Below are 20,203 nucleotides of genomic sequence, written 5' to 3'. Positions count from 1 at the left end.
TGGGAGACACAGTGAGACTCCATCTCAAAAAAAAAAAAAAAAAAGAACGTCCCAGGTTCATCGGGTTCATCGCCTCTATTCTGAAATTTGGAAAGCTACTTCCTGAAGATCTAGGTCCTCCACTCTCCCCAACTCCCAAAACCATCTTCCAGTTCGCAAAGCAGAGGACCTTGCCTAGCGCTGGACTTCAGAATCATCCCCAAATTGGGCACCAGGCATGGTGGCTCATTCCTGTCATCCCAGCACTTTGGGAGGCAGAGGTGGGCGGACTGCTTGAGTTCAGAAGTTTGGGATGAGACTGGGCAACAGGGCAAAACCTCTTCTCTACAAAAAAAATATAATCAATCAATCATCAATCAATAAAAACCTAAAAAAAAAAAAAAAATCCCCAAATAGGTAATGCCCTTGACTCAGGGGGTTCTCTCCTCCCTCTCAGCTCTACCCTTTCTTTCTTCCCTACACCATCACTCAAGGTCTCAGAGCCTTTAAGCCCCCACTGTCCCCTGGGGAGCTCCAACCCGGGTCCTGTTAAGCCTCTCACCCTGCTTGAGATCTTCCCTCTAAGCTCTTTGCCTTACCTCTCAGAGGCTCCACTCTCTAGCCACCCTCCCAGGTTACATAGTCACATTGTTAGGGAGCCTCCTGGGGTCAAGGTCTTCACTAAGGAGTAATGTGAAATATATGTGATGGGCGGGTCCTTCCTGATGCCTCACCTCTGACCCACTGAAGCAGCTGACTCTCCTTGGAGGTGACCCTGACTGACCCCAGTGTTGTCTAGCAGGCCCAGACTAGTTTTTCTGGTTTTAGAGGGATGTCACTTGATCTGATTCATCAGCCCTATGGGCTTTGTTCTTTTATTTTCATTCACTCCACCAAAAGGTCCTGGGAGCCAAGGGCTGGGCCCTGGGTCTGTACACACTTTAAAAAAAAAAAAAAAAAAAAAAAAAAAAAAAAAAGGCCTGTGTTACCTTCTATAATACTAAATAATTCTGACCATTTACTCATGTACCTTGACCTCTTCCCAGCAAATGCCAAGGAACCCCGGCAGGGCAGAAACTCCCTGAGGGCAGGAGCCTTCCTTGGCTTTCTCTTACACCTTTGTGGGTCCTGGTAGAAGCAGGGCTGGGCATTAAAAAAGAATCTCCCATATGCTACAGAATTCCTGAAAGGTAGCTCCTGGCTTGGTCCCCTGCTGACATCACTTAGAAACAAGTTTTTTCCTCTTTTTTTTGTTTTTTTTTTTGTTTTTGAGACAGTGTCTTGCTCTATTGCCCAGGCTGGAGTGCAGTGGCACTATCTCGGCTCACTGCAACCTCCGCCTCCTGTGTTCCAGAGATTCTCCTGCCTCAGCCTCCCAAGTAGCTGGAATTACAGTTGTGCACCACCATGCCCAGCTAATTTTTATATTTCTAATAGAAACAGCATTTCAGCGTGTTGGCCGGGCTGATCTCAAAGTCTTGGCCTCAGGTGATCCGCCCACCTCAGCCTCCCAAAGTGCTGGGATTACAGGCGTGAGCCACCATGCTCGGCCTACCTGAGAAAAGTTTTTACAGCTAATATTTTTAAACTGAATCTCTTTGTGTATGTGACTGAGGCTAGGACAGACCCTATTACATAAGCTGCCTGCATTTTATCTAGCATGTATAGAGATTCCTTCCCGAAACCAGTTGGCAAGTCTGGTTTCCTTTTCTTTGCTGAAGAGACATCAGGAATCCTGATTTGGGTTTGGTCAGGAGAAATGGAATCAGGATTTAGAGTGATACCTCCTGTTTCTACTTCAGGCCCTTAGTGTGGCCAGGCTACTTCTGGGGCAGATTATCAAAGGAACCCGTGGAGAGGCACTTCGCAGCCACGGGATGAGACAAATCCCATGGCCTGAGTCTCCACTGCCAAGCCCATTCCTGGCCTCTACCCACTAGAACCAAGAGCTAGTAGCACCACCACCCCTAAGTTAGGACAACTAAAAATGTCTCTGGACATTATCCAATGTGCCCTGGGAAGGAAAATTGCCCCCATTGAGAACCACAACTCTACAGCATTATCCATGAAGAGCATTTCCATCTCTGCAATGATGGGAACGGCCCTACATGTGCCGTACGGTGTGGCAGCACTGGCCATGTGTGGCCACTGAGCACCTGAGGTGTGGCTGCTGTGACTGAAGAACTGAATTTTTTATTAAATTCTAATTAATTTAAATTTGAATGTGGCAAGCGGCTGCCACATTCAAATTTACATTTATCGGATAGCACAGCTCTGGAATATACAAGAAAATTTAAATATATCAGATAGCACAGCTCTGGCATATACAAGAAAAGGAGAAGAGCCCAAGTGGAACCAGCAGTTGAGTGGCTGGAGAGCAGGTGTTTCTAGTAGGGCGTGATGATGCCTCCACTGGAGACAAAGGAGGATTCTAAAGAGGAAGTGGTAGCCCTGCACTTAAGCTGTGACAAGGCAAGGAACCCAGGGCTTTGGTGGCCCAGTCCTTAGGACCAGGATGCACAGCAGAGGACCCTGACATTGGGTCTACCAGTGTTGACGCTGGCATGCTCCAGATCTGTGCCCAGGACCTAGCGGCCAGCCAAGAAGTAACACTAACCTGAGCATGGGAGTGGCAGGTACATTCTAGGACAAAGGATTATTGGGGCCCAGTGCAGTTGGCACATGAGGCATGGGAGCTGTGAAGGAGGTGGCTGGCCTCCTTAACAAAACCCCCAAGGGAGTTCCGGTTGGCTCCGTGGGTTCCATGGCTTATGATGATGCCTCTACTCGGCAAACATTTACTAAGCCTCTTATATGGTGGGGGCAGGGCTGATAAGATCCAAGCTCTACCCTCTGCTGCAGCTCAGTCTAACAGATAGGTGGGGTACAGGTAACTCCTAACTGCAAGGCAGACCAAGATAGGAATCCACAAATTCCACCATCCTCAAGCACTGGTGAGCTTGAGCAGAGAATGAGCTCCAAGTCTGAGCTCCTCAATTCACTCACTGATAGGACCCAGAAAACCTGGCCTCAAGCCCCCAGTTCTGCTAACTCACTTATTCCCTGGAAGGCCGTGGGCGAGCCCTTCTTCCTGTGTCCCTGGTTTCCTCTTATGACCCATGCATGAGCCATTTAGACCACATGGTAGGGGTCCATCCAGTTCACTGTGCCACCCCAGCCCTTCTGTGACCCTGACCCTTTCCCACCTGGCTCTGCAGGAAGCAGCCGCTCTCTCATCTGCCCCGGGGGAGCTGGTGTTCGGGTTGTGCCAGCTTCTCATGCCAACCCTTCTGTGTGCTTCCCCAACTCCAGAAAATTCTCCAGAAGGAAACCAGAGAGGTGGTCTATGGAGGCCCTGCACAGGGACATTGTTCTGGGCAATCAGGGAAGGACCCTGGGGTGCAGGACCCTCTGACCAGCGGCCGACAGAGCTCTGTCCCTAGGGGAGCAGGCGACAGGGCTGCAGGCCAGAGGGGGAAGGAGCCAGCCAAGCAGGTGGAGACACAAATAAAGGTCTCAGAGTTTCCACATTAGGACACAGAGCGGGCAGGTGGCCCCCACCCAGAACAAAAGGGAAATCATCAAACCAGGCCTTACGTTGTCGCTCTTTCCTCAGTGAGCACTTTAAAAAAAAAAAAAAAAAAAAAAAAAGCACAAAGTTACCAAGAATGTTCCACAATATTCCCACCAAAAGCCCCACTGACTAAAAAAAAAAAAAAAACACAAACACACACACACACACACACACACACACACACACACACAAATATACACATAGGTTAGAAAATTAAAACTGAACAGAATGATACAAAATGAAAAATCCAAGTTTCCCTTCCTCTACCGGTCCCCCTCCACAAGAGTAACCACCTCCAGAGGAAAAAACTGTGCGCAGTAAGTCAGTATAAGAACACATAGAGGCCAGGCGCGGTGACTCACGCCTGTAATCCCAGCACTTTGGGAGGCCAAGGCGGGCGGATCACAAGTCAGGAGATCGAGACCATCCCGGCTAACACAGTGAAACCCCGTCTCTACTAAAAATACAAAAAAATTAGCTGGGCGTGGAGGTGTGCACCTGTAGTCCCTGCTACTTGGGAGGCTGAGGCAGGAGAATGGTGTGAACCCAGGAGGCGGAGCTTGCAGTGAGCCGAGATTGCACCACTGCACTCCAGCCCGGGCGACAGAGCAAGACTCCATCTCAAAAAAAAAAAAAAAACACACAGAAGGAATCAGGCTGCGTACCAGGGGTCAGCAAACCTTCTCTATAAAGGGCCAGATGATATTTTAGGCTTTGTTGCAAGATTCAACTCTGTAGTAGCACGAATGCAGTCATAGGCAATACGTAAATGAATGGGTATGGCTGTGTTCCAGTAAATTGTCTTGGACCTGAAATCTGAATTTCATATCACTTTTTCTATAAGTCACAAAATACTATTTTTCTTCTGATTCAACCATTTAAAAATGTAAAAATCAAGCTGGGCACAGTGGCACATGCTTGTAATCCCAGCACTTTGAGAAGTGGAGGCAGATAGATCACTTGAGACCAGGAGTTTGAGACCAGCCTGTGCAACATCGCGAAATCCTGTATCTACAAAAAAATGCAAAAAAGTTAGTGGAGTGTGATGGCACACCTGCACTCCCAGCTATTTGGGAGGCTGAGGTGGGAGGATTGCTTGAGCCTGGGAGGTCGAGGCTGTAGTGAGTGGTGGTCACACCACTGTACTCCAGTCTGAGCAACAGAACAAGACCCTGTCTCAAAAATAAATAATAAAAATTAAAATATAAAAATCATTCTTAGCTGGAGGCTATACAAAAACAGGCATTGAGCCGAATTTGGCCTGGGGGTCCAGTTCACTAGCTCCTACACCTTGCTTATTCCGCTTCTATCTTGAGGATTGCTCCCATTAGCACAGAGAGAGCCACCCCATTTTTCTGAAACATTGCCAAGTAATTCACTGAGAGATTGTCCCATAAATCATAAGGGCACCACAGCTCTCTACTGCTGGACATTTTGTTTGCTTCCAGTTTTGCTTTGAAATTATAAATAATGCTATAATGAACATCCTTTTATTTTGTAAATACACCCCACAGGGTTTAATCCTGTGGGTAAATCAAGGGCTATGAACATGTTTAATTTCTCTCAATACTGTCAAGTGGTCCTCCAGAAAGTCAGAATTTACTCCACACTACCTATGAGCACAGCCTTCTTTTCCTCACCCTCAACAGACCTGGATGTCCCGACGGACACCCTAGAAATGTATCCTCCTCTGAGCCCGAGGCCTGCTGACTCCTTGAGTCGGGGGTTTTCTCTATCTTTAGAAATCCCCTTTTGGCTCTGAATTCTGCTGACACCTGCCCTGGCAAAAGCTAGGGCGATATCTGCCTTCTCCTCCCAAGTTTAAAGGGTGTGGATGAAGGAGTTCAGGAAATGCCATCCCATAATATGTGGCTTTGGTATGCTGATTATTTCAAACCTGAAGACACTTGGGAAAAAACAGATGCAGGGAGGAACTTTCTCTGAACTTCTCTTATCTGCCTAAAGAGGGATGCCCCTTGTCCTGAGTCCCCCTCCCTGAGAAGGGAAGACTGACTTATTGACAATCTGCTGAGGCATCTTTCATTATCTGAGAAGTTTTTATCTGCCTAACAAGACGTTTATTCACTGTACAATTCCTCCCCTCACCCTCCCATAACTTGTGTCGCCACCACCCCCAGAAGCCCCAAGCCCCTATTTCCTTCTGTAACTCAGGCTGCTATACAGGCTTCAGTCATCTCACCCTTCTGGGAATCTCATATTTTGTGGTACACCCACGTGCAGATTATGTAATTAAATATGGTTTTCTCCTGTTGATCTTGTTTTTTGTTGTTGTTATTGTTTTGAGGTGAAGTCTTGCTCTGTCACCCAGAATAGAGTACAGTGGCACAATCTCAGCTCACTGCAACCTCTGCCTTCCGGGTTCAAGCGATTCTCCTGCCTCAGCCTCCCGAGTAGCTGGGATTACAGGCGCCCACCACACCCGGGTAATTTTTGTATTTTTAGTAGAGTTGGGGTTTTACCATGTTGGCTAGACTGGTCTTGAACTGGCCTCAAGTGATCCGCCCACCTCAGCCTCCCAAAGTGAGCCACTGCACCCAGTCCTGTTAATTTTGTTTATAAGTCAGTTGAACTCATAGCCCAGCCAAGCAGCCTAGCAAGATGGAGGAAAGCCATTTTTGCTCCCCTGCACGGGCCAGGCTGCCAACCCCAGGGAATAAACTGCCTGAGCTGACAAACCAGATTTTACTGCCACTCAATTACATGACAACCATGGAACTACAAAACCCCTGATCCCCCTGAAGTTCCTGGGCCCCAGGACCTTCTCTCAGGCTGCCTTTGGGTCCTAGTCCTTTTTGCCCTCACATCTAGAATATTCTAACACCAGTGCCAGAAGAGACCCTGGAGATGGATCATTTGAGAACCTGCCCGTCCTTCACTGTGTGGATAAGAAAACTATGGCCAAAAAGAACTGACTTGCCCAGCGTCCCAGCATCAGAAATGTGCTCAGCTGCCTCTCTTGTGACACGGTTGCCCATCTGCCCCAACATACTCAAGGTCATCTCTGCTAGTGACTACTCTCCCCATCGTGCTGGTGTGTGTGGCTTGTGCCTAATCCATGTCTCTCCAGCACCCCTCACAGTCTCCCTGATTTGGCTACCTTGAGGTTAGCGGCTTTCCCGGGATGTCTGGACATGCTGGTCAATCAGAAACAGTGATGGGCCAGATCTGTAGAATCCCCCAGCTCCCTGCAGCCCACACCCCAGCTGTTCATGTGCTAGACCAAATCTGGAGGTACCTAAGGTAGTTCCAGAAAGCCTTGAGCATGCGAACCCACAACTCGGCAGGCGAAGAGCTGAAAGTGACTGCTCCAAGGGACAATGATGCTCCTGCAGGAGATCCAGCAGGAGGCAGTGTGGAGATCAGGGCCATCAGGAAATCCAGGGGAGTGTGCAGGGGTAGACGCCACCACTGGGGCCAACACAAGGCAATCCAGGGATTACCTTTGGATCCCACACCTCAGGAAGGCCCCAATAAGCAAAGCCAGGCTTGGAGAGCTGTCTCCCTGCAGATGAAAGGCATGGGCCCTCCACAAGTGCAGGTGAACTGTGGCTTCCATGGCTCTTCCCAGTGGGGTTGCCCCACACCATGTGGCTGGCCCAAAGGACATGAACAAGGGGAAAGGACATGGTGATGGCCAGCAAACACACACAACCGAATGCTTCAACATGCCAGGCTCTGCACCAAGTCACTGGCACAGGACTATTTCATCTGTGACCCCTCCCACCCCAGCCAACATCTCAGGGAGCCTGACAAGAGCCTGGGGGATGGGTAGCAGGAATCAGCCTTATTTTCAAATGGGAAAGGCAGGCTCCAAGAGGCTGAGTCGGGGAGCCTTCCCTCCCAGTTCAGTGCCCTCTGGCTGCCTCACTTTTGGCGTCAACTCCAACCAGAGAGGGGAAGCCAAGTCCTGTTCCAGACATGGCCTGCCCTCCCACGGGGCCCAGGCTAAAAAGCCCTGGGGTGGGCTCGATCGCCTCCCCGCTCCAGGCAACCCTTTCCACACACCGCCCCCCAGCCAAACGCTGGCTGCGTGGGATGGGAGGAAGCGGTGGGGTTGCCATTTCCCTCCGTTCTGAGGCTGCCCATCTGTTTCCTAGGATAGGACTCCCCGCCCCTATCCACCCCTAGTCCGGAAACTCACTTGCTCTGGGGCTATGGGAAAAGGGAACTGCATGGCTCCCTCCCTCCCCAGGGGGTGGTGGCAGAGGCTCTCACTGCTGCAAACCCTTCCAGGCCTCCCGCCCTCATGGCTCTAGCTGGCCAGCTCCTACCAGTGGTTCTGGGTACAAAGGGGGTGGCTGGGCCTAAGTAGTACTGCCCTAAAAGTGCAGCACCCAGTCTCAGAGTGCCACGAGACTCTCCTCCCTCCCCCACTCTGGCCAGCTGTCATCCCTGGCTAGCAGCTTCATGGCTTATCCCAGCCCTGGGGGTGGGGTGACGGGGTGACTTTCTGGGTGGAAGTTGGTGGAAAGTAAAAAAGTGAAACACTTCCCAGCCCAGCCCCAGCTGATGGGACCACTGTGAGTAAGCACTGCCCCCTGCTGGACATGCCAGATATGGCTGCCTGGGCCACTGCACCTTGGGTGCTCAGCTGATACAAGAGAGGGAAAAGCCAGGCCTGGGTCCCAGCAACTTCACAAGACCCCACCAAAACTAGGGGCCAGTAACATTAGCAGTGTCTAAGGCAACCTACAGTTCTATGTCAAATGAGTTTAAAAGAAGGGGCCAAAACCACAGGGACTGGGCTGGGGCAGTCAGGGAAGGCTTTGCACAGAATGTGAAAAGGCGGGAGAGGAGCAGAGAGGGCAGCCAGCCCAGCAGGGCCCAGCCACGCAAAGACCAAGGAGGTAAGACAGACCAACAAAGGGCCCTGGAGGCGGAACATAGGAAGTGGGGCCACTGCCTGTTAGATTTCACGCTGTTTAAAGCCTTGAACTTCTGCACCCAAAGAAAATAAATCCAATATAGAAAATAGATCCAAGTTGAGGGTCTGGCCAAGGACGGGGACTAGAGTCCCTGACCCCAGCACACAGTTGGGGGCCCCTGGGGCATCTCTGAATGCCTGAAGGAGCAAAGTTTGAACCTAGAGCTTCAGGCAATGGGGTTTCAGAGCATTTGACTGACAGGACAACCATGGGGTCTCACAAGGAGGGAGAACACTGCCGCAGTGTTCAAGATGGAATGAAAGTGGGGGTGGGGGAGCCCAAGGCAGGAATGGGTACTAAGAACTTGTTGCACTTCTCCAACCAGCCCTCCTCCCACACAGGACTTCACAGATTCTCAGGGTTAATGTATGGGAGCCCAAATCCTCCGTTCACCGGGTCCCTTCCCAGCCTCCCCTCAGGCTCTGTCTGTACTATCTAATCTAGCCCCTGGTTACACTGGACACTGGTCTCTGTCTCCTGAATCCTCCACAGAGCACTACACACACAGGACCTCCACAAGCATGATTAACATGATAAAGAAAAAGAAAATTGCACCCACTGCAGAACAATGGGCCGTCCCCAGGAGCACTGGCCTCCCATGCCGGAGGCTGCCATGCTTGTCTGGTGAGGATACTCACCCCAGGAATGTCCAAAAGCTTTGACACCAGAAGAGGCGACTTCAGGGCTGCAACACTCCCCGTGACACCCACAAGAACATGGAATTTTCTCTCCACCAAGGGTGCAGCAGTTGGACAGGAGGCCTTTGGTTCCATGTGGGGTCTGGTGGCTTCAAGTTCTGGGAGCCTGCCAGGCCTGGGCTCCATAAAGCTGTCAGGATTTAGGATCTAAAAGCAGAACAAGGGCCACCCTCTTCATTCATATACCTGACCAGAATGTATGCAGCACCACGTGTTAGGCCCCAGGCCAGAGGCTGAGGCAGCTAAAGGGATCAGCAGTCCCGGCTTCAGGGAGCACACAGTTTGAAAAGAAAGTGAGATGCCATCCCCACACCTGGGCCAGTCAGTCACAAGGGAATGTTGCAGTGCTGTGGGGAAGGGCTGTACCAGGTGCCGTGGCTGCTCAGAGTGACCATCTCTGGAAGTCAGAGGCTGCATCCCAGAAAAGATGATGTTAGGGTTGAGTCCTGAAGGACGAGTTAGTTTTTCAGAGATGGGAAGAAATCACTTCAAAAGAAGGTACAATCTTGCAAAGGTGAAAGTCCTGAAGGAGTGCGGCAGGTTGGGGAACAGGGAGTGCCTTAGTAGTGAAGCCAGAGTGTGATGTGGGGTGGTGGAGGGGTAGGAGGTGAGGCTGAAAGTCGGGGTGAGGCCAGAATGCCATGGGCAGCGAGGGCCAGGGTGAGGAGTTTCGGTTTTAGAAAGATGGTGCTGACACCTAGTGATAGTGTCAAAGGGACCCTGCTAATGGAGAGACTGGAGGGTGAGAGGAGCTGCTGCAGTGGACTGGGCTAATGGAGAGACTGGACTAGGAGAGGATGGGTTCCAAAGATGCTCATGTGGTGGAACCCTGGGCAACAAGGAGGTTTGGGTGCTCCAGGGAGCCAGAAGATTTGCCTCTCTGTCCCTGTTTGTTAATCAAGATGGGCACCACCGTACAAATCAAAGCCCAAGAAGAAACCAGCATAAAGAGGATGCAGGCCACCCCAGGAGACCAGCTGGTTTGCTTCTTCCTCTGACTCTCAGACGTTGCTAGAAGTGAGTGCTCTTGATAATATGGCTGATGGACACCAAAACCTACACGCTGCAGGTTGGGCCAGCAGAACATGCTTCATCAGCAACCATCACTGAGGACCGATTACACTGAACACCATGCAAAGGAATTGTGGAAAACACAGTAGCTGCCTCTGGGGAATCTGTAGGGTGAGTTCGAGAAGACAGGAATCACACCTGTCTGAAATTATCTGAGATCAGTCCTTCCCTGGGATGTACCTTTTTGGTGATCACAGACTCAATTTACACATCAGTTTCCTTGCCTCTCCCTCCACCAGCAAGCTCCCTGAATGTGTGACCAAGTCTAATTGCCAACCAGCAGTCCACTAGCTGGCAGTCCTGAACATGTGCTGAATGAATAACTATACCCTCCAAGGCAGTGTGGGGCAGAAGACAGATACCCAGCCTGTGAATCAGAAGCCCTGGGCCCTGACCATGGTGTGCTCCTGACCTGGAGTGACCTTGGTCCAGGGTCATTCCCTCCCTGGACCTGTCCCTTCATCAGAAAAATGAAGAGGTAGGACCAGATGATCTCTGAAGCTCCTTCCAGCAGAAACTTTGACTCGATACATGAAAGAGAGCAGTAAGGGCCTCTCCGTACAAGACAGAAGGTCCTAGAAGATACACTTAAAAAAGAACCAGCAGGGCAAGGGAAACCCAGGCAGCTGCCCAGGAAGCAATGCTGGTGAGTCGCCCAATGCCTCCCTCCATGGCTGAGCATCCACAGGGGCCTGTCTCCTCTTCACTCACAGGCCCCTTGGCTCTCTAGCCTCTCTGCCCAGGATTTGCCTTCAGTACTTGGGCACAACCCACGTGGGCTGAGGATCATGCTTGGCTGCATTATCCCACTTCTCAGCAGGGGTTAACCACAGGCTGGTTCCCTAGGGCAAGATCACCCAAAGTCTGATTTGCCAGTAATCTCAATGTTTGCTCCACTGCAGGGCAATGCTTGGTCAGAGTTGGAGAACTCAGTTTACTCCAGGGAGTGGGGAACCCTGTTAGCATCTGACAAGGTACAGAGGGCCTACCAGCCAGCTGCTTCCCAGAACACATCATTGGTAGATGATGGGAGCACGTTGTTTATTCTCCAGGGAAACCTACCTGCCAGATCTCAAACCCTGACCCTGTCCCACCCTAGCCAACTGGTGCTAGGATAGGTAGATTCCTGCAAAACCAGAAGCCAAATTTTATCTCTGAGGCCCCTGAACCTCATCCGCATCAAGCTGATCTCATTCCTAGGAAACGGGTTACAGAAAGCAATCAGTTAAATTTGGGGCAGGAATCTGTGTTAGTGACTTCAACTGCTTCCCCACAGCAGGCACTATAGTCCGAAATATAGTACTTAGCCTGCTTAGTAAAGCTGTGCTAAGGATCAAACCTACCTACCTTCCTAAAAAAGAGGGTGTGTGTGTGTATGTGTGTGTTTAATATACTTGAGGAATAGAAAGTGGATCATTTAACCAACATTTGGAGGCGAGGTCAAATCAGTTCAACCTGAGAATTCCAGGAAGGGTGACGGCTGGCAGGATTCCTTTGTTTGCTTGCAAAGAGGATCAAATTCCAAACCAGTAAGTCTATTACTCTAACCAGATCCTGTTGGAGTCACCTATTTGCACGGGAAGGGTAGCTGGAGACAGTACCTCACTTCCCCGGGCTCTGCTGAACTCACAGGAACTCCCGAGCAGCAAAAAGAGTTGGCAAGCAGGCAGATTATGGGGCTACAGGCTGTGATTACTGAGCCTCAAGATCCCAGGGCACCAAGCCAAGCAGGCAAGCCACAGCCAGAAAAATGGCAGCTTCTCTATCCTCTAGAAAGACGGGGACAGACAGCGCAAAGAGCCTCGGCTTGTGTGTTTAAGTCTCCTCTGATGAGTTTAATTCAGGGCAGAGTTTTAGGTTTCAGGGATACCTGCCAGTCCCTATATGGGCAAAGGCGGAGCTGGCACAGAACAGACTAAAGACGGGAGCAAGGAAAGCAAGGTCAGACAGGGTATACATTCAAGCTCAATACAGGAAGGATGAGAACTGAGCCTGAGACAAAGCAGAACCAAACAAGGGAAGTGGGTGGTGGGTAGGCAGGGATCCAAGATCCATTATGAGCCCGAATCCTTTAGCCTAACATCAAAGCCCCTCACTACCAGCCGCCCAGGGTTCTGCTCCAGCTTACACCTGTAATCCCAGCAATTTAAGAGGGCAAGGTGGGGGGACTGCTTGAGCCCAGGCAACATTGCAAGACCCCAGCTCTACAAAAAATTTACAAATTAGGTGTGGTGGCACATGCCTGTGGTCTCAACTACTTGGGAGGCTGAGGCAGGAGGATCACTTGAGCCTAGAAGGCTGCAGTGAGCCATGTTTTTGCCACTGCACTCCAGCCTGGGTGACAGAGACTGTTTCAAAATATGATGATAATAATAAATTATTATTGTAATTTATATTGTATAATTTAATAATAAATTATTATTAAATTGTACCACAATAAAAAAGTGTGTAACTATTTACATAGCATTTACACTGTATCAGGTTTTATAAGTAATCTGGAGATTATTTAAATTATATGGTGGGGCGTGGTAGCTTGGGCCTGTAGTCCCAGCTACTTGGGAGGCTGAGGTGGGAGGATCATGTGAGCCCAGGGAGTTCGAGGTTGCAGTGAGCTATGATCACACCACTACACTCTAGCCTGAGCAACAGAGTAAGACCCTGACTCAAAAAAAAAAAAAAAAGAAAAAGAAAAAAGAGTATACGGGAAGGCTGATGTGGTGGCTCACATCAGTAATCGCAGCATTTTGAGAGGCTAAGGGAGGAGGATTGCTTGAGCCAGGAGTTTGAGACCAGCCTGAGCAACATGGTGAGACCCTGTCTCTACAAAAATAAAATAAAATAAAAATTAGCCGGGTGTGGTGGCTTATGCCTGTGGTTCCAGATACACAGGGGACCGAGGCGAGAATCCCTTGAGCCCAAGAGGTCGAGGCTGCGGTGAGCTATGTTCCCACCACTGCACTCCAGCCTGGGTCACAGAATGAGATCCTGTCTCGGACAAAAAAAAAAAAAAAAAAAGTATACAGCAATCCCCTGCGGATACTGAGGGATGAATGTATCTAACACACACTCACACACGTGGGCTACTAGAAAGGCAGTGATTGCGTACTGCTACTTTCCAGCCACTGTGAGAGAGATGGAAACCCCTGGTCCAAGACACCCACCACTTCCCCAACCTGGGAACCTCTCCGGCTCACCATCTAGCACCTGCTTCCAAATACTTCAAGGACAGCAGGAAGTTCTTTTTCGACAAGATTTGGCCTAATTTGTAAACGGCATTCTGCACTTTTTGGCAGGCCTAGGGCTACTTCCAATATCCCATGGCTTTCCTTTTTTAATTTTACCAACTTTTAAAATACACTTTGTATTTTGGGCAGCCCGAGTAAACGCTAAGTGTGAGGAGCTGACACGGCCATCATTTAAACTAGATCAAACGACGCTGGACAAATAATCGCAGAGCAGCACAAAGTTGGGCTGGACGTGCACAGATGCAAACCCTCCACTCCGGGCTCTGGAGTCCCTCCTGCTCCAGGCGGCCCCACCCGTACAGCCGGGAAACGGAGGTCGCACACATGCACAGCCGCCTACCCACGCACAGTCGCAAGCAGAGCTTCATGGCCACAGAGGGGAAAGTGAGGACACACACAGACAGCCACGGACCCACGCTCGCAGACACAGCTCCCCGAACCTCTCCTCCCGCGCCGCCGCGAGAACCCAGCTTCCCGGCCCCGTTCCACTGCTCACCCGCGCCAGGCGCGTCTCGGGGTCGACCCCAAATATCGCGGTATTTCTGCCGCCCTCCCGCGGAATCTGACTGTCACGCCTCACGAGAGCACCGTGGGGGCTGTGTGTCGCGCAGCCTTCTGGGAACTGTAGTCCACTTCTCTGTCTTCCAGGAGTTGTAGTCCACTGGGGAAATCCTGGAGCAAACCCTGCATTCCTGTTCTTTGTATTGCTGGGACTCTCGATAGGGGCTGGCATAACTGTCCGACCGCCTCTCCTCACTCCTATCAGCCCCATACACACTGCTCGTTGCTTGGAGCCTTTTTTTTTTTTTTTTTTTTTTTTTTTTTTTTTGCTGTTGTCCCAGGTTTATTGAATATATTACAGTATCCCAAAAAGATTCAAACAGCTCTACATGGCGTTTTGAAATTCATCCCCACTGTCGGCTGAGTGACCTGCAGGTTGGACAGACTGCCAAAGTCCAAAAACATCAGCATTTCCTTAATATCAGGATCTGTTAATACTTCAGTGATCTCCTGATCCAGGCCTGAGACCTCGGGAACATGATCACCTCTCCTTTCTCTCTTCTCCTCCTGCAACTTGATGGAGATACCTCTCACTGAGCCCTTCAAATCACCTTCATCACATGCATGTTCTAGCCTGCTATCTTGTTGGGGAGCTTTTTTTTTTTTCCTTTTTGAGACAGGGACTGGCTCTGTCACCCAGACTGGAGTGCAGTGGTGCTATCTCCGCTCACTGTAACCTCCACCTTTTGGGCTCAAGCCATCCTCCTATCTCAGCCTATCGAGTAGCCAGGACTACAGGAGTGCACCATCATGCCAGACTAGTGTTTGTATTTTTTGTAGAGACGGGTTCTCACTCTATTGCCAAGGCTGGTCTCAAACTTCTAGGCTCAAGCAATCTGCCCACCTTGGCCTCCCAAAATGCTGGGATTACAGGATTAAGCCACCGCACCCAGGCCTGGGGAGCTTTTTGCTGGAAATAATGGTGATCTCCTTTCACATGTGCTTGTTTGTGTGGAAGTTGCTGCCCGGGTGCGTGTAGTACTTTTTTATGACGGAATATAGAAAAGGGCCATCTTCACGGTGTTAGTGTGAATGGGGCCCATGTTGGCAGATCCTTAGTAAAAGAGGGCTCGGGGCACTTAATGCTGAATATTTACCAAGGTTCTTCTATTTTAGGTGCACAGGATACACACAGGATACAGGATAAATCAGATGCGTCCCTGTTCTTGACACAAACAGGGACACAGAAAATGACAGGGTAAGATCCTCCATGAGGAAGCCACACCTCCAGGCAGGAAAGCCTTCTTGAAGGAGTGACTTGAGATGAATCTTGAAGGACAGCCAGGAGCTTAGATACAGGATCCCAACAGCGATCCAGGTGGAGGGCATCGAATGGGCAAAGGGAAGGCAGCAGGAGAATGCACATTGGGCATGCTTCCCTGCCCCTTTCATTTTTTAGCCTTCACAGGCCCCAGAAACCTCTGTATTCATTGAGGTGGCTAAAGCAGCTGTGGGTTCCCTGCCCTGAGCTGAGGTGGGGCCTCTGCTCTACCCCTGCCCTTGGCTGCAATGGACCATCTGGGCCAAACCATCCCTTACCCAGGGATCTGGCCTGCTTTTTTTTTTTTTTTTTTTTTTTTTTTTTTTTTGAGATGGAGTCTTGCTCTGTCTCCCAGGCATGATCTTGGCTCACTGCAAGCTCTACCTCCCAGGTTCACGCCATTCTCCTGCCTCAGCTTCCCAAGTAGCTGGGACTACAGGTGCCCACCTCCACGCCTGGTTAATTTTTTGTATTTTTAGTAGAGATGGGGTTTCACCTTGTTAGCCAGGATGGTCTCAATCTCCTGACCTCGTGATCCACCTGCCTTGGCCTCCCAGAGTACTAGGATTACAGGCGTGAGCCACCACGCCCGGCTGATCAAGCCTGCTTCTTCCACTTCCTCCCCCCAAGGCAGGGGGCCTCGGTGGCAATTTCATCACCTACGCAAGGCTGCATCAGATAAAGAGCCACACAGGGTCGTATAGCTCTAGATCCCAGGAATGACAGACCACAGACCCACCCAGCCCCCATACTTTCATGCCCCTGCCCCACAGCCTGCCGTGAGGCTCCACGCAAGCCCACAGGAAGACACATGGCACAGCAGAACACACAGGGCCAAATGTTCCCCTTTATTATGGTTCACTCAGTTACCAAAGACAGACACATTGGCTCAGGCAGCTCAACTGCCAGCTGGGGAACATCCAGCTCCAGAAATAGGGAGCAGCAGCGGCACCAGGAGAATAGCAAAGCAGGTCACTGGGACCCCAGAACTGACCTGGGCCCTCCTCCACTTGACCCCAGGCCAGACCTTCCTGCAAAGATGAAATGTGTGCCCTGCCCCCACTTCTCATACTGGTTCCCTCCCTGGGAGAGTGCATAGTTGCCTGGAGATGCAGCATCCCAGGGCCTGAACAAGCTGGGCCACACACCAGGATCAGGCTTTCCCAAGGGTAGAGCCAGAGCGTGGCCATATAGGTCTGAGCCAAAGAGGCAGGTAGGACAGGATATTGATTGGAGGTAACATCCAACAGGTCATGGGTGCTAAGCAGGGAGCTAGATCACAGGCCTCCTGGAGCCACCAGAGAGAGAAGGAAAAGGGAGCCAAAGGTCTCGGGTAGGAGAGAGGAAGGGAAAGGGAAGAAGGGCCTAGACCTAGGGTCCCTTTTCAGGTACCAGGGACTGTGACCATTGCTCCCTAGAGAGAAAATGGGAGAGAGGAGAGGTAATTATATTTTGTGGCCCAAACCTAAAGGACCATCAGGAAGAGAACTTCCAGAGGCCCCTGGCTCAGGGTGGCCTGGAAGCCTAGGTGTTGGGTTCCAAGCTGAAGCCAGGCCAGAGTAGCCAAGCAGGGTTTGGATTTTTGTCCAAACAGCTCAGGCAGGCTTCTGTTGGGAGAAGGGAAGGTGGGAAATGGGCAGATGCTCTTTGGGTGAGAACCCACTCCCCTTCAGGCCCTGCACACAGCTGGAGCCTCTACCAGCCATGTTCTTATACCGCTTGGAATAGAACAGCCCCATGGGCCTAAAGCCACTCTCCTGAAAGTGCTAGGGAGTTCTGACTGGGTGAGGACAAGCCAAGACCAAGGTCTGTAGGCAGAGGGGAGCAAGTTACCTTGATTTGGAAAACAAAACAAAACTAAAGCCAGAGAGCCTCGCCTCCCACCCCACCTAACCTGAAATCCCATTCAGGCCATTGTGCTTGCAGCCAGGACTGGGCCTGTGCTTCTGCTTGGGCCCTGAGTTCAAGTGCCCAGAACTGCCCTGTGACCAACAGCAAGTCAGGGTGGGGGAAGGCATGCTCCCCTCTCACTGGGCCCTGCCTGCCTTCTCCTCTGACCTTCCCTCTGGGCCTAGCCCTCTGAGCCCCTGTCCCTTCTACCAGATCCAAACAGAACAGCTACTGCTCCCAGGAATCCAACAGTCACTGAGAGACACCTAGATGCCCCAGTGTGCTGGAGCCAGCCAGACCTTCCCCAGGGACCAATCATTACTGACATGCCCTCTGCTCCAGCTGTGCCTTTACATCTGACAACTGCCCAGCATGTCCCAACTCCTCAGGGAAGGCCGTAAGGCAGATGCCACCTGGCACATGGTGCGGTCAGGGTAGGAGAATCAAGCTACAGCAGCTGGGGGCATGGGGAGGAGGCAGAGGGACATATGCAGAGGGGCTCAAGGGGGCTCTGGGGAGAGAAGGAGGAGAAGGCAGGGGAGAGAAAAAAGGAGCCTGCCCCTGCAGACCAAACTCTCAGGCCCAAGTAGAAACCCTGCATTTCCATCCCCTGGGTGTCAGTTACCCAGATGGGCTCTGCACCCCCAGCTGTGTGCCCCTCCTACATCAGGGGTAAGGCCCAACTCCCTCATCAGCTTCCTTGAACTGTAAATCAAGTTAGATTTGGGGATCTGGGCTCAGTCTCAGGAGCAGGTAAAACTGGGATACTCAGCCTTGGGGAAGACAAAGAAAAGCCATGTAGGAAAGAGACAGACAGACCCTGGGCAAGGGAAGATAGCACAGGGAATGTGACATTAGGGAACAGATGAGGGAGGAGGAGGCTGAGGGAGGGGAGGCCTGGACGGATGAGAAGAGCAAGGGAATATCCTGGGCTTGTACCCATCCTCCCACCCACCACCAAGAGTGCTAAAAACTGCTGCTTCCCAGGAAGACTGAAAGTGGAAGCAGTTCCAGCTTATAACCCTAGGAAGGGGCCAGTCTTTCCGCTATGCATCCCCTGGCCCTGTGAGGGGTCCCTGGACCAGGGTCAGAGGGGCAAGGGGCAGGAGGGGCAGGTGGAGGATGGGGGTGGGGGCTGGTTTAGCTCTAAACACACATCTAGCACCACAACAAGAGACCTCCACTGCACACTATTTCACGAGGGGACATGGACACAGCTACCACCGCACGGGACAGCTCCACGTGCAGCCCACAGCTGAGTGCCAAGAGCAGAATACAAAGGTTGGGGGCCGGGGGACAGACATATACATATATATATATATATATATGTGTGTGTGTGTGTGTGTGTGTGTATATATATATATATATATATATATATATATAAAAAAACTCTGGTCCTTTGTACAAAGTAGGGAAGGAGAAAAAGGAAAGGGGGAACCCTGCTTGGTCACCACAAATGATGATGTGGCTTGAGCCCCCTGTCCCAATGGCCCCAGCCCTGCCACCTGGTAGGTGTGGCTGGTTCACATCTCATTGGAGTATGTGTAGTTGGGGGTGGCGGAATACTGAGTCTGAGGCTGATTCATGGCACCCTGGGCTGCCCCCATGGCTGCATTCTGGGCCGCCTGCTGCACGTGTGGATTCTTCCATGCCCCTGTTGTCCACTCCTCCTGAGCTTTGCTGAAACTCCCCCCACTTCCCCGGTAAAATTTATGAACCTGTAGGAAAAAAGAGCATAAGAAAGGGTTAATCAAAGAAAAAAAGACAGCGCATCCAGGAAATAGATGGGACCTATCTGTAAAAAAAAAAACAGTGCTCCCTCCCTATGCATGCCTCTGTAGGAGAGTCCTGCAGGCCATTCCAGAGTGAGTCTCTTGGAAGACCTCAGGATCCTCTTGTAACTTGGAGGAGGGTTTGTTTCAGAACACAGCCCCTTCCCTAAGCCACCTTCTCACCCTTGAGGGGACCACGTACCATGCTGAGGGCGATGAAGGAAAAGACGGCCATCACTGTGAACATGACAGTGGGAATTAGCATCACCACTGCCGAGCCAATGTTCGTTCCGAAGAAGGAGATGGTGGCAATCCAGCCGCTGCAGGAAGAGGCCAGTGTGGGGCTGCGGGCAGGATGAGCGGTGCCCAGGAGCCCCTCTCCCAGAGGAAGGGACCATCTCATTGTCACAGGGAGGAAACATATCACTGGATGCAGAGGGACCATCTTACTGACACCCAAAGGGCCTGTGTCAGTGGCTCAAGAAGACCCCTTCCCTGTGGCTCAGAGGTGCTCTTCAGATACAACACTTCCTTTCCCCAGATTTTCCCATAATCCCTGACACCCCTCAGCCCTCAAGAAACCACTGCCAGGTTCTCCTTCCCTCTGATGCTATGGCTGTACTACTACACTATCCCGAATCCTCTCACTCTCCCAACAACCCATGTCACTCAGGCCCCATAGGCTAGGCAGCTTAGCACACAAAGGTACGCAAAAGATACACCCGCAGTGCCACCCCTTCCAGCCCCAGGCCACACCCCTGCCTCTTACCAGACGCCCCAGCCTGGGATGCCCACGGCCTGGATGATGCTGATGACCAACTGAGCCATGAAGGTAAAGAAGAATGCCATGAAACTGAAGGAGCTGTCAGTCCTGTGGCAGAGGAGGTGGCTCCCGTCACCTGGGCAGAAGGCCAGGGCTTCCCTGCCTTCAAGGCCCCCAAGCCCTTCCAAGTTTAAGTGCGTAATGGACAGAAGACATTTAAAGGCCTTAATTGAGAGGTCAGAATGGGATAGTTTTACCCATACATCTTTGCAAGTTTCCACATGGTAGACCTGTGTGTTGCAACATTGCACAGGGAGGGATTTCCTCATGAACAGACCACCCACTGTTACATGGATGGACGGCTTATTGGCATAGAAATAGATGGCTCCATTGAGGCAGGAATAAACAGTTCATTGTCAAGGGGATGGACACCGGCACCAAGA

General features: G+C 51.1%; 6 protein-coding genes across 8 annotated transcripts in view; 4 read left to right on the top strand and 2 right to left on the bottom strand.

The window, feature by feature from the left end:
- Positions 1 to 20,203, bottom strand: part of CSK (C-terminal Src kinase) — a 278,351-nt gene that overhangs the window by 13,550 nt on the left and 244,598 nt on the right. Inside the window, exons 1-2 of one of the 3 annotated variants that reach the window (XM_050799869.1) lie at positions 13,926 to 14,026; positions 9,138 to 9,344 (exon numbers count right to left, since the gene is read on the bottom strand). In XM_050799869.1, the coding sequence (XP_050655826.1) occupies positions 9,138 to 9,323 (186 nt within the window). In that variant the 5' untranslated portion in view covers positions 9,324 to 9,344; positions 13,926 to 14,026. Of the gene's footprint in view, positions 1 to 9,137; positions 9,345 to 13,925; positions 14,028 to 20,203 lie in introns of those variants that run through there. The other 2 variants (XM_050799867.1, XM_050799870.1) reach the window with 2 other exon arrangements.
- The window catches only part of ULK3 (unc-51 like kinase 3), a 297,486-nt gene that overhangs the window by 87,874 nt on the left and 189,409 nt on the right, over positions 1 to 20,203 (top strand). The gene's annotated exons all lie outside the window — the stretch shown is intronic.
- The window catches only part of SCAMP2 (secretory carrier membrane protein 2), a 427,899-nt gene that overhangs the window by 226,163 nt on the left and 181,533 nt on the right, over positions 1 to 20,203 (top strand). The window lies entirely within an intron of this gene.
- Positions 1 to 20,203, top strand: part of LOC126960028 (cytochrome c oxidase subunit 5A, mitochondrial) — a 254,695-nt gene that overhangs the window by 134,591 nt on the left and 99,901 nt on the right. The window lies entirely within an intron of this gene.
- The window catches only part of FAM219B (family with sequence similarity 219 member B), a 128,456-nt gene continuing 121,041 nt past the window's right edge, over positions 12,789 to 20,203 (top strand). Inside the window, exon 1 of the mRNA XM_050799906.1 lies at positions 12,789 to 12,792. The gene's annotated coding sequence lies outside the window, so the exon portion shown is untranslated. The remainder of the gene's footprint in view (positions 12,793 to 20,203) is intronic.
- SCAMP5 (secretory carrier membrane protein 5) overlaps positions 16,163 to 20,203 on the bottom strand; it is a 201,334-nt gene continuing 197,293 nt past the window's right edge. The window contains exons 6-8 of the mRNA XM_050799904.1: positions 19,767 to 19,868; positions 19,200 to 19,317; positions 16,163 to 18,943 (exon numbers count right to left, since the gene is read on the bottom strand). Coding sequence (XP_050655861.1) covers positions 18,749 to 18,943; positions 19,200 to 19,317; positions 19,767 to 19,868 — 415 coding nt within the window. The 3' untranslated portion in view covers positions 16,163 to 18,748. The remainder of the gene's footprint in view (positions 18,944 to 19,199; positions 19,318 to 19,766; positions 19,869 to 20,203) is intronic.

This window comes from Macaca thibetana, chromosome 7 (assembly GCF_024542745.1).
Source record: "Macaca thibetana thibetana isolate TM-01 chromosome 7, ASM2454274v1, whole genome shotgun sequence".
NCBI lineage: Eukaryota > Metazoa > Chordata > Mammalia > Primates > Cercopithecidae > Macaca > Macaca thibetana.
This window is presented reverse-complemented; position numbering and strand designations above follow the sequence as displayed.